The sequence below is a fragment of the Lagopus leucura genome, unplaced genomic scaffold, assembly GCF_019238085.1.
Source record: "Lagopus leucura isolate 7727_CA_CO unplaced genomic scaffold, USGS_WTPT01 Super-Scaffold_100157, whole genome shotgun sequence".
In the NCBI taxonomy this organism is placed as follows: Eukaryota; Metazoa; Chordata; class Aves; order Galliformes; family Phasianidae; genus Lagopus; species Lagopus leucura.
Genome location: NW_024962334.1, coordinates 32,842,667 through 32,855,937, shown reverse-complemented (window position 1 = coordinate 32,855,937; position 13,271 = coordinate 32,842,667). Strand labels below are relative to the sequence as shown.

At 37.3% G+C, this 13,271-nt stretch overlaps 1 protein-coding gene across 3 annotated transcripts in view; it reads left to right on the top strand.

Annotated features, from left to right (window-relative positions):
* Window positions 1–13,271, top strand: part of NEBL (nebulette) — a 241,033-nt gene that overhangs the window by 171,871 nt on the left and 55,891 nt on the right. For 2 of the 3 annotated variants that reach the window (XM_042889189.1, XM_042889188.1), the window contains exons 6-7: window positions 5,199–5,300; window positions 6,912–7,013. The exons of the other annotated variant lie outside the window; for it this stretch is intronic. In XM_042889189.1, coding sequence (XP_042745123.1) covers window positions 5,199–5,300; window positions 6,912–7,013 — 204 coding nt within the window. The remainder of the gene's footprint in view (window positions 1–5,198; window positions 5,301–6,911; window positions 7,014–13,271) is intronic. 3 annotated transcript variants of the gene reach the window in all.

The following is a 13,271-nucleotide window of genomic DNA, read 5'->3' as shown; positions in this document are numbered from 1 at the left end:
AGTGTGGGTTGAAGCTGAATAATAGGGAAATACTATAAAATATCCTGAACAATGTGATCATGTATAAAAAAAAGATTTTTCTCTTCATTCTTCCACTGAAGAAAATTGCTTTTAACAAAAGTGAGTTTTTTAATAATAGGGAATTGAAAAATAATTTAGATACTACACAATGCTTATATATACAATACTTTACAAAAGCATGTTTATCCACATTGGAGTACTTTTCTCTATAAATTATGTTTCTGTTTTTTGAAGTGAATATTAATGATGTGACTTTGGCGTGCAAAAGCATTTGGAGAAATGTAAATTAGGGCCTGTCTTAAGTCTGTGCTATGCTGATGTCATTTGTCTCATCTGGAAGTTTCCAAACTTGAAACCAAAACTAGACTGTGGTCTGTAAAAAAGTGGTGGTCTGGTCACATAACTGAATTACCTTACATGAGAATCAAATGGATGGAAGAAAGGAAGAAATTAAACACTGAAATAACGTGACAATTAGGTTTCTGAAGGAAAGAAAGCACTTGGTTTTGCACACAGCATTTGATGAAGATACAGATCCCATTTTTTTTTCTATTTTATGACCTGGTCCATCACTGAGTATTATGAATTTCAAAACAATGTTGAGTTTCTAGCTGTTTTCATGTTCTGTGTGGTTAAAATTCCACATATTTTCCTCATGCCGTTGCATTGTATGAAAGAAGTAAGTGCTGATCTCTTTTTACAATCAGCAGAATTGCAGTAGACTCATCTATGAACATTTAAAGACAGTTTGCAGATCTGAAGTTAGTTTGTATCTGTCCTCTTAGTTTTAATACCAAACAGTGATGCTTGACAGTTGAGCAAAGGTTTGATATTTATATATATATCTGTATGGTCTTTCCAGTCCAAATGATTTTGGTATCAGTACTTTTACTTTTCCATTAATCATCTAAATTTGAATATTTATGTAGTCCATAGTATCTTAGGAGTGCATTTTTTCCATGTTCAAGATATTGTGCTGTCATAAACCATACATTTACATACTTTCTAATAAGACCAAATCAGCAGATTTCAAATGTGCTTAAATAACATCCTCAACATACCAAGATGTTGGTGTTTGTTTTGATGTAGATTATACTAAATTCAAGCTTCTCTGGTTCTCTATTCAGCATCTGCATTAGAAAAATCACCTTTCCCTGACTAACTTTCTGCAGACAGTGATTGTCAACAGGTCACTCTGGACCACTTCTGGTGCTGAAAATGATGTGTTTGCTCCTGATATGATTGGGACCAATCAATTTTCAAGCGCATTACTGGAAAGGGTGACTGCATCAATCTGTAATGGACCATAAATGTGTTTGTCTTTCTATGTGAGCCGGGAAACAGTTTTCAACACTATTTAAATGGGGGATCAGAAAAGCTGTTGCCAATGACCATTGTCACCAGTTAGTCATTTTCTTAGTGTTGATGGACCCCAAAGTGCAGATGATAGAAAAGGGGGCAAAGACACGACTGTCAGACCATTACTAAGTGGACTCATATTTGTCTGAAAATGCTAATCAAGGACAAACTGTAAGAGACAAATTATTTTGCAGATAGTTGTACCCAACTTTTTCCTGACATCCATGTCTGTGAAGCTCAAGAAATCAAAATGTGTACAAATCCACTTGTGCACATTTTAATAATTTGTTAGATATAGATTGGAGTAGTTTTGGAATAGAGGAGGACAAAGTAGTGCAAGAAAAGTCTGAGTCCCTTAAACCTGGATGTGCTTGGGTGACTGTGTAGTAGAAGTTTCCATTTGTTAATTGACAATTTGAGATTTTTTTGTAGTTTCGTTTGAAATGTGTTTACTGTGTAGCATTGTAGTACATCCCAATGACCTGGTACCATCATGAAAGGTGAAATCTCTGTTTATCCTCTGTGGGCCTCATGTCTTTTCATAAAGCTGGAGATTGGGCCCTGTTTAAATTGGCCTGCTGATTGTATGGAAACCCTGAATATTTTTTTCAGCTTTGCAAAAACTACTGGCAGTTCAGAGTGTGTCTGGTGTTTAAAGATGGAAATGGCTTTTGTTCATTAGTTTTATGGATACTTTAAAAATACTCAGCAGTGTAACCACTTTAGTAATTTCAAATCAGGGGTAGAAAAACACTTTATATTTAGTTGATATTTGTAATTTTTTCTTTTTTGTCCTTTTTTTCCCTCTGGTCTTCTGTAATTCATTTAGATCACTTGCTGCTGCTCCTTAGATGTCAGTGTCTCAGTTTCTTTTTCCTGTATAATGTCCTGTTTGAGCAGATGTTTCACAGACGTGTGTACCTCACAAGAAAGACCATTTCTTGAGTCTCCAGTGATGTCTTTTGGTAGAGCTTGAGCACCGCTTTGAAGAGAAGATTGAGTGAGGGCTCCGTGCAATGCCTGTGCTAGTCAGGAATGGAATGTGCTAGTCAGGGTCTGAGCCCTGAGCTCTTGATGAGGGGCTGAACAAAATCTGGAGAAAAGACCTTCCATGTGCGTTTCTGCTCTTTCCTTTCCGGGTGCTTTCCCTTATTTATTCTTTACTTGACCAGGCTACTTTTTCTCTTCTCTACCTTCCACCTTCTTGGTGCTTGTGTGTGCATGCACTGTGCTGGTGGCTTTGCCCTTTCTACATCTGTTCCCCTGCTCTCACAGAATAGCTTTCCTTTTACTGTTCTATTGTAGCACTATAAAAAAAATCACTAGATGGAACAGAATAGCAGCTGTGTAATAGAGGCCAGCACACTGTCCCAATGGGAAAGGGTCAGCATCCAGGGACTGAGGTTATTCAGGAAATGGGAAACATATTTTTTCTTTCTTTGGCCTACCTCTGACAAACTACTGTTCTGCTGCATAACATTTTTATTCTCACTGGAGTATGACAAGCTGCAGAATGGAGCAAATATATATTGCAGACATTTGTAAAATGTTAGATGACTTTCCCTGAGACATAAGTAATAGGTACACTGGTTTAGGTGCAGGAAGAATAATAATTCACATGTAGGGAGCTATAGCAATTGGCCTTGCATCTAATATAATTGAAAATGGCGAAAAACAAAGAACTGTCACTGTCTTATTTCTTCCTCCCCTTTTCCCCTGAAATTAACCACAATCTATTATTTCATGTACTGCATGATCATGTCATTTGGAAGCAGTAACTGACCACATTTCCTCAACTTTATCACTGCTGTTCTCAATTCTCTGTTGTTAAATTCACTCCATTCCTAATTTCTATTTTGAGCACATATGCTGGTCTTTAATTTGCAATTTACATGGATGATAGGGTGCTATTCACAAACCTGTTTCAGCTGCTTCTGTGGTTTTCACCTCACCTCATGTGGTCATTAGGATGAACAGCATATAATTAACTAAATTCATGTAAAGCCCTGAATTGCAAATGCATCTAGTTTCTTAAAAATAAATAAAGAAAAGAAACTGGAGCCTAACCAAAACAAAACTTCAGTGGCTGTAATAGCCTAGAAGAAATAGTTTTTATTTTATTGATAGGTGGGCTATTTTCATGCAACTTATTTGTTTATTTATGTTATCATTGATTGCACTTGTGTGTCAATCATTGTAAGTTAAAAAATCATAAAATCTATTTGTGGGCAAACAGCCAACAGTTTGATGTCTACTTAGGTTGTCTACTTAGTTGAGGCCATATGGTTGCAATATTACTTTCCTGTTGCCTATAAAATATATGCCAAAAAGTAAGGTTTTTTTTCATTGTTCTTGGTTTTTTTTTTTTTTTTTTTTTTTTTTTTTTAAATTTTTACATGACATTTCTACAGATTTGTCACTTGGTGCTGCTCTTGATGATTGCTAGACTTATAGGTGAATTTGTTGCGTTGTGGCCATACTAAAACTGTGCACTGGAAACAGGAGGTGGATATACTGGTTATAGTACATAAAACTTCAACTGGGTGAACCTTTCAGGACTTTCTTCACAGTAAGGATGATGGAGCCGCTCAAGGATGTTGTGGATTATCCTTCTCTGGAGATAATCAATCTGGATGCCTACCTGTGCAACCTGGGCTTGGACTCCATGATCTCTGGAGGTCCCTTCCAGCCCCTGCAATTCTGTGACTTTTTAATGGTGAAATACAACTTTGAGAGGTCAGTTACCACTGTTAAACAGTACAAAAAGAAAATATACAGCTGTCCGGTAGAACAGGAATTATTTTGATACTTAATATCTCATGTGGACTTTATGACCTCTGACTTTTGCATGGAACTTCAACTTGACAGACACTTTTGAACGCCAGAGATGATATTCTTAATCATTCAGAATAATTCAGTGAGACAGCTCTTGGAAATTGACTTGGATTGACACACGCTATAAAACAAGGGAAAAACGGAAAAAATCTATGGGCTGGAGTTAGGAAAAGGATAGCTTGTGGTCTGTTAGCTTTGGAGCACCTCTGAGATCTAGACTGCTTCTGCAATTGCTTTGCTAAATAGTGAGTGCTTGGACTCTCCTGTCTGTGGTTTAGTATTCTGGCCAGTCTTCTGAGCTCATTCATTATTGTAGTGACTTCTGCACAAATAGAAAGATCCAGTCTTGTGTGCTGCACATGCTGGAACACTCAGCCTTCTTGTTCCCATGATTGTGTAAAGTAGAGGATAAGTGGAGTTGCAGGGAATAACAGCGTGCTGTGGTGGGGTTGTGTCATTTAATTACAGCCCAGCCTCATGACTGGCTGTTACTGAGAGGGCGGTTCACCATGGTACAGTTACAGGCTCTCATCAGTGTGGCTGCAATCTGCTAGGCTACATATCCTGGAGGCAATCATTTATATTAAAAGAAAAGCGTACAGCACAGAAAAAAAAACCAAACAAACAAAAAACTGTCCTCTTGCAATTCCCCTGAAATTTAATGATAAAACCTAATATTTGGGTCTTTTCAGCACTTTCATTTTCTACTATGCTTCCAAGTGAAGCCATTTTTCATTTTAATATGGTATTTTATGCTTCTGAATTTCTTTCTCAGCCTGTTATCCTGTGTGTAGGTCATACTAAATAAACTCTGTCAAGCAGGACTGTGTTGGCATAAATTAGGTGGAGTTTCACTGAATTTGACTGCTGAGCTGATAGGTCATTCAAAGATGATTTATAAACTTGAAACTTTTTTTGTTTGTTTTAATCAAAACTGTTTCTTCTGTTTTTTTTGTTTTGTTTTGTTTTGTTTTTCTTGACAGGTGTCATATAAGAGGGATGTGCAAGATACTCACAGATACACTGAAGTGCTGAACAGGCCAGACATAAAGATGGCAACAGAGATAACAAAGATAATAAGTGATGTATGTGCTTCTGATAGTCTATTTGTACTTTTTCAGACATTATTATTCCAATTTCAGTCAAATCATTCAGAATGCTTCTGAAATTCTCATATTTCCAAGCAAGAGCAGAAAACATGCCACTCCAAATCTGATAGGAAGCATTGGAAGGGGGGAAATAACTTGCCTGGAATGTTATGAAGTTGTGGATTGCTTGCTTTGATGTTGACATCCTGACGTTTAAAACTGGTGACTAAAGACAATGTTACATTTAGTGAAGTTGGTTTTGTTTCAGTTTCATTCATTCTAAAAATTAGATATCTGCTGTCATGTTGGGGAGCCTAGTTGGGGAGAGGTGCACCTCCCAGTACCTTTTTCCTCCTCTTACTCCTTCTAGCAGTGGCAGGGACATGCAGCTCCCATTGTCCTTAGGAGAGACTGTGTTGGCAAGCAGCACCCTCCTCCATGCAGCTCCCATCCCTGAGCTCTGCGCTCAAATTCTTGTTCCTTCCACTGTGACATCTGCTAGTGGATTGGGCAAGGAGCAGAAGCAGTTATGTGTGATGCTATTTAACTTGTTATTATAGACTATATAAAAGCATATAAACTCTATAAATATATATGTGTGTATCTATATAATGTTTATATATATATAATGTATATATAAAACAATATATATACATATATATATATATATATATATATATATATGAATTCTGAACCAAGACTTTAAGCAGTTGCTATTAGTTTTATGTGAGGCTGATCAGGCATCTCTTTTGGAGAGTTGTCACTTATGAAAGTACAGCTTTAAGACAGATGAGATTCATTCACCTTTGAATACAGCATTTTCTGAAAACTAAAACCTCTTAGTAAGTCTTATGTTCAATGCCCAGTTATTTACAAATTGCTGTAAAATCCCTGTTTTGCTTAGAGTAGCTTTGGATCTTTTCCTTTTCTCTGTTGTTAAGATGACTCCTTGCTGATTCACAGAGCTTAAGTAATGTAAGAATCCTATTTTAGGCAATAGCAATTTAGTTTGCTATATTTCAAAGCACCTACTGTGAATTTATCTCTACTATTTTCTAATGCATTTTGAAAAAACAAAACAAAACAGCAATTTACATAGGCAGTCATTCAGCTGGAAAGATCAGATAACACCAACACTGTGCGACTAATTCCTCCCTGTTACTCCAGTGCAACCTTACTGACATCCAGTGAGATTGCAGTGGTAAAACTGAGAGTGGAATTTGACCTGTATTTCAAAAAAGCTGCCCCTCAGCCTAGTTTTGTTTCAAGGCTATTTTCAGCTGCTACAAATAATCTGTGTAAACTGCAGACCATGCCTTAAGAAGTGCTGAACCACTGTAACTCATTCTGCCCTGATTGGGAGCAGTGGGAGAAATGCATTTCTCAGGCTTAACTCATGCATTTCGTTAAAGTTGAATTTTATGAATGCTGTGCATTGTGTTTTACAATAAATAAATGTTATGTTTTTAATGAGGTGAAGCATGAGAAGAGCTGTTTTTCTGAACTGACTAGAGTATTACTTAGGTTTAAAGCTTACATTTCTTTAAAAAAAAAAAGTGTCCAAACAATGTAATAGTGATTCATATTCATTTTCTTGATTTGTTTAAGGCTGAGTACAAGAAAGGAAGGGGAGAGATGAACAAGGAACCCGCTGTACTTGGAAGACCAGATTTTGAACATGCTAAAGGAGTTTCTAAACTTCTAAGCCAAGTAAGATTTTCTGTCATTTTACAATGACTTCATTCAGATATCTCATTCCTAGTAATTCAAGAAAATATTTAGATTTTTAGATGATTATCTCTAATTGCATGAAGATTATGTTCTCAAACCCTTTTCATATGGTATTGCAGTGGCTGGTAAATTTAAGACTCCTAGGAAGCAGAATATACATTTTAATGCAAAAATGCAATGAATTTTGACTCTTACAACTCTTCTTTGGTGGAAGTGGTGTATATTTATACGTATTATCTAGGGTTTCTAAAATATTAACTGTATGCAATTTAGTGGCAAATATTACTACTCACTCAGTTTGAATAGGACTTTACTCTGTGATTAATCCCACTGAAGTAACTGTGGTCTTTTGTGTAACCTCTTGCTAATGTGAGTAATGGGATCTGAATTTGGCCTGACATGTAAACCGCCTGCCTTTCCTCCCCTGAAACTGAAGCTTTTATGTACTACTTTCTGTTATATATTAACCTCAAAAAAAAAAAAGAAAAAAAAAAAAAAGAAAAAAAAGAAAAATGGAGAAGTCATTTTTATCCAAAACTGAAAAAAAGCTGGAACATAAATATTCTCTTTTCCTCTTGCGGCTCTTCTACTACTACAGATCAACTTCACATTATGAGAAGAAGCTGACCTGCTTTTTATTTTTAATTTAAATTTTAACAGTACCTTGCATAATCCTTGCTAATAACCCTGCCAGGCTACACTCAGTGCTGTTTTAAACCAAGGAACAAATTCTACCCTCCTGTGTGAGGAGGATTACCCCCTTAGATTGGAGAAGGCCATGTCAGTCTTCCCACAGATAGGAATAAAAGCAAACAACTTGAGTGGACTAGAACAGTCTGCAGATCAGCGTTGTATAACAGCTCCTTATGATTTGGCAAGATGGCGAAAGTCTTTAGAACTAGAATAAAATGAGAATAATATGTCATAGAGAACAAGCTGCAGAACAGTGTAGTGTCTGTCTACAAGGGACTGAGCTTCTTTTGATGCCAACAGACATTGCCCTTAGATATCTATTGCATGACTTCTTGTTTCACTGAATGATCATTAACTTTCAAGTGGTCTTTTGTTTTTGGTATCATGCAAACTGGGAAGTCAACCTGCGCTTTCTAGGAAGAGCCAGTGCTGTGCTATCTGTTCAGAATTTGGTGTCCCTTCTAGGGAAGGCAGGTGCTTGTCTTGGCGGTTTTTTAAAAGAGTTCATCTCTAAATTTAGCGTGTGACATCTGCTATTTCCACCTAATGGCAGGCCACACATTCCATTACAACTTGTTTCAGAATGTAGTGGGGTTGCAGCTGCCTATTTTCACAAAGGGAACCATTGCAGGTCCCTTTCCAATAGCTCTGCTATCTCACTATGCTTGGTACCAAAGTTTTTAATCAGCAATAGAAATAACAAAAAAAAACCCCGCCTGGATTCTGGTTTCCTGAAGGCTAGTGCTGTGCCAGTTGCATCACATTCTTAATGAATGTGTGTTTTATCTCATTTTTGATAGAAGTGCATTTTCTCTTGGACACTGAATGCTGTTCCTGCCAAAGTAGTAGCTTTATCATACGGTCTCTTCACATCCAGGGACAGGGATGGCACCACTTACAGTTGAGATTCTTCTGCAGGAGGAATTATTTGGTGACAATTTTAACTTTTACAGAGGATCCAGATAGTGCAGAGGGTGTGTCAGGAAGAGGAGAGAGCAGTTGATACCATGAGCTTGCAGTTTGTTTGTGAAAATAATTCTAATTTTTCTTAGTGGTCATACACAGAGACAGGGCCTGGATCCCAGTTTTGGCATCTTTTCATCTTTTATCCTCCCCTCAGTCTTATATTGATGGAGTAGTTCAGCTGGAAGGGACTTTCTAATCAACTATCTGATGAGGCTGCTTTCAATATGTGAGATAGGCCACATACTATTAAAAATGTGGCTGGGCATGTATAAAAATGATTGGGCTTCAGCCTGACACTCTGCTGCCATCCATCTGTGTAGTGTAGCATGGAAGCTGTAAGTATTAAGCTGCTTCCAGCAGCAGAGAGGTGCATTCAGCAATTCCCTACCTCCTCTGAAGGAAAGGCAGTGACCATGAGTTGTCTAATGTTTTTATATATTGTTTGAATCATTATAACACTTAGACACACTGGTTATAAATCAAGAGCATCCTGCATAACCACAGAAAAATTATGATGACCCCTGTGTCCAAGAAGCAGGGTGATGGGTCAGGATGAAGAATGCACCTGTGCTGTAGGAGAGGAAGTGCACTAAATGTATGTCAACTTCGTCAGTCCTCTTTATGTAGGGATCATGAAACAGGCTTGTAACAATTATAAGATTTTAAAATAGTGAAGTTAATGATCTCTTTATTGTCTCCAGACTTTCTGGGTTTTAGGGTTTTAATTTCCTCCTCAGCAAATAGGAGCTCTAGAAACTTTTTGTGTAGAAAATTGATAATCTCCCTTAATAGCACAAATCTATAAGCTATGACATGCAGAAAAATATTAGTTATTTGACCCTCACAGTAAATTAGCAAAGTTGACTATTCTGATGGATGTAATAGGAAGAAAAGATGATAACATGTTTTAATGTGATGCATATGGGTAGGTAATTTAGGGAGTATAGAGAACAGGAGCATGAAGAGGTCAGGCAGTGTGGGTGTAACAAAGGGAGAAAGCAATCAATGCAATGAGGAGGGCAAAGTGAAGAAAAATGTGTTAATGTTTGACTGGTACTCAAGGCTGTACCAAATCAGTGTACTTTCTCTTTCTCTTTAAAAACAAACAAACAAAAAATAAAACCAAACAACCGAAGTCTTGATAACAGCAGCAGCCTAGGACTAGAATATTTACCCTCAGCATAATATAACTTCTTTCTGTTGGTTTGAAACCAAATTTGAAACAGAAGCTGTGTTAGTCTTTGTGAAAACATGAAGCTTGTCAGTTTGCTGAATGTACATAGTACAGTTTGGGTTGTTTTTTGCGTTTCTTTTTAAATCAAACTCTTCCTTATATCTTCTTTATGTCATCTCATCACTTGATGAGATTTTTCAAAGAGCTGCTAATACGAAGCTTTCCCCTTGTTGTTGCTTAATATTGGTTTTATGATAAATAATTTGGAATATTCATATTTATATTCATTCTGTTGCATTGTTTCAAGGATGAAAGTGTTAGAGGTAGATTTTTCTTTTCCCCCATGATATATTTTCTCTGAGATTATCAGTGGACTAGGATTTTCTGTTTTTCTTTGCATTAAGTTCTGCTAAAGATTTTAGCCACCACTATTTTAATTCAGCTCTTTATTTACACCACATTTCCTTCAATATCTATGTCCTTTACAAGTTTTTTATTTTTTTAAAATATGCTTTCATATGGTCATGAGGAAATGCTTTAGCTGCAAGTGTCTGCTTCATCCTGGGATCCCAGTGATTGAATGATTCAATTTTTTGTAGTTTCTTTGTAAATCTGAACAGTGGGTGATGTCACCCACTTCTGAAACTGAACACTCCCTGTGTGAACAGCTTTGAACTACAGATTTTGATTTAGGAATGTTGCTGCAAAACTTCAAAAGATACTGTTCTGTCCAGCTGCAGTTCTGACTTTTATAGGCTTTGTGTAAGGCCAATGAGAAGTTTGTTTATCCAGGCTTTATTTAATTCCAGTTGGGCTCTTCAGGCATATTGTTGTGCTGAAAGCCTGCAAAATCTGTTCATTCTTTAGCAGTGATTAGAAAGCAGCTTCCACACATTTCTTTTAAATTAACCCCTGCTAAAAAAAAAAAAAGAACAAAAAGAAACAAGCTCAAGGCTTTAATTAAGGTGATCAGTAAGCAACTATTGTTTTAAACCCTCATTAAAGTAAACTTTTGCTTAATGATGAAATTTGTAGATAAGGTTCCACAAACAACTGTCATTTCTACTCCCACATTTTTATTTGCTGTTTCACCAGGTTACGAAGTTGGTCAGAACCCCCCTATAGATGTTTTAGAAATCACTGATGAAGTGTTTTTCTTCCTTCTTTTTAATTGGAACCCTTTCCTCAGGCATGTTTTTTCCCTCTAAACTGCATTCATAACTTTCTCCTGTTCAAAATGAAGCTAAAACACCATGCATGCTGCTGCTTCCCTCGCACTTACTCATCGTTTCTCTCTCCTCCCTCTCCCTTCTCCCACGTCTCCCCCGCCCCATGAATTCTTTCAAAAGGAAGAGGGTAATAAGAAAATGCCAATTTAAAAGAAAAAAAAAAAAAAGAAAAAAAAAAAGAATGGAATGTGTGTCTGTAGCTTTCAATGAGATGAATCCCCTATGACAAGTCAGGGTTAAATTACTGCTGGAAGTGCTCTTGAGATACTGTCAGGGTCATCTGATATTATTGTGCTGCCTCCATTTTGTCCCAGAGCGACATGTGCAGTGGTGTTGGAGAGGGGAGCAAAGGTAATAAGCAGTGCAGCCAGACAAGGCAGCAGGACTGGGAGGTACTGGAACAGCCTTCACTGATAGAAGCACACTGTGGCTGGATGGGTTGGCATTCTCCTTACATTAGGGAGCTTTCTGCGCATTCGCACCAAGATACATGGTCTAGGATGCATTGGCTATCCCTCCTTCTTTCTGTAGCAATGATATGATCTGATGTGACACAAGGATTCATTGCTGATATCTCGAGATTGATGCGTGTTGTTAAAATATATATTTATATTAGAAGAATGACATGAAATAGTTGCAGCTGGAGGAGTGCAGGCCAGATGTGAGGAGAGGTCCCTTTGGCACTGTGTTTTTCACACTTAACAAGTGTACCAAGGACCATGTTGTGCATTTAGGCCACATGCACAGTATGAGGCTGTTTGCTGACTGGGGCAAAAACAGCCTTAGATAATGGGTGGTTTAACTCTTGGGCACAATGTCCTTATTATGTGTATGGGGTAAAAGGGAGTTGTGCTCATCGTACTGACTTGATCCCTGTTTTCAGAGGCTTTCTGAGTCAGATATTCTAGCACTGTCTGATTTTTATTAGGAGGTGAGTTCTGGATACACCACTGAAAAGAGAAAAAGCACTCCAATTTAGTCCTTTGGTTCACATACAGAGTATGGATTTGCCTTTGACAAAGGCAGGATCTTTATATTCAGATATTTGCTTTTGCAATTGATCCGAAGCCAAGGCAAATATTGAACAATGTAAACCAGATGAATCTACCAGAAAGCCATAGATATTCCTTTCTAGAGGTAGTGTGAAAGATTATGAATGAAGTTCATCCTGCGTTCAGATAAAGTTTCTCTTTAAAAGCTAAAATGTTTTAGAATTTCCTTTCTTTTCACAAATGAATGTAAGTATTGGAATCACAATGTGTTCTTGAACAGACAGGCTAATATCTGTTTGGCAGGTTTTGTTTTGGTTTCTTGTTATCCTGATTAATGAAATATCAGGCACTGTGGCTAAACGGAATGAAAATACATTAAGCTAAACCATGTTGAGACTTTTTTGAGTGAAGGAAGAGTTGAAAAGGAAACAGAAAATTTTAGCCACAACTAAAGCTGAGAAAAAAGTAATTTTTGAAGGAGATTGTTTAAGGTGGTTTAGCCTCTTTATCAGATGTTCATGTGGGAATGGAGAAAAAGGGAATAAGGAAAGAACTACATAAGCAGAGCGTGGCAAATTATAATAGATGTTGCATAGCCTCAAATATCAAGTGTCAGACTAACATTCATGAAAGCAGCATAATTCAGAGCCAACTTTTTATCCTCCATTGTACCCAGCTGTTAGAAAGCAGGAAAGCATGTGTGCAAGCTCCAGATGTTTGATGAACATGCACAACAAGGGAGGAAAATGACTGTTTGCTCAATTTCATTTTTTTCTGACTGTAAATTCATTTTTTCTAAACGTTTTGTGTAATTGTTGTATTTTATTTACTGCCATTTTTTTGCTGCCATTACCTCAATGGTTATACATTGCTCATCTCCCCTTCCATGTCTTATCGTTCCCCATTTTCCTTTTAACAAAAAGTGAAGAGAGTGAGAGTGGTACCAAGCAGTCATTTGATTATGCTTTCTAACACCGTAACGAGGTGGGCATTCTCCCTAGAAAGGACTGTATTACAGAGAGATTCCTGGGGCTCTTGCGAGAAGTTTTGGACAGAATGTGGAGAGTTGAAATCGGGGCTCTGGTGACAAGTTGGCATACTGCTGGTGATACATATACCTGGTGGTGGGAAATTAGTCAAGTGGGAAGTTTGATTCTGACTTCCTACATTTTGTTTTCAGCAG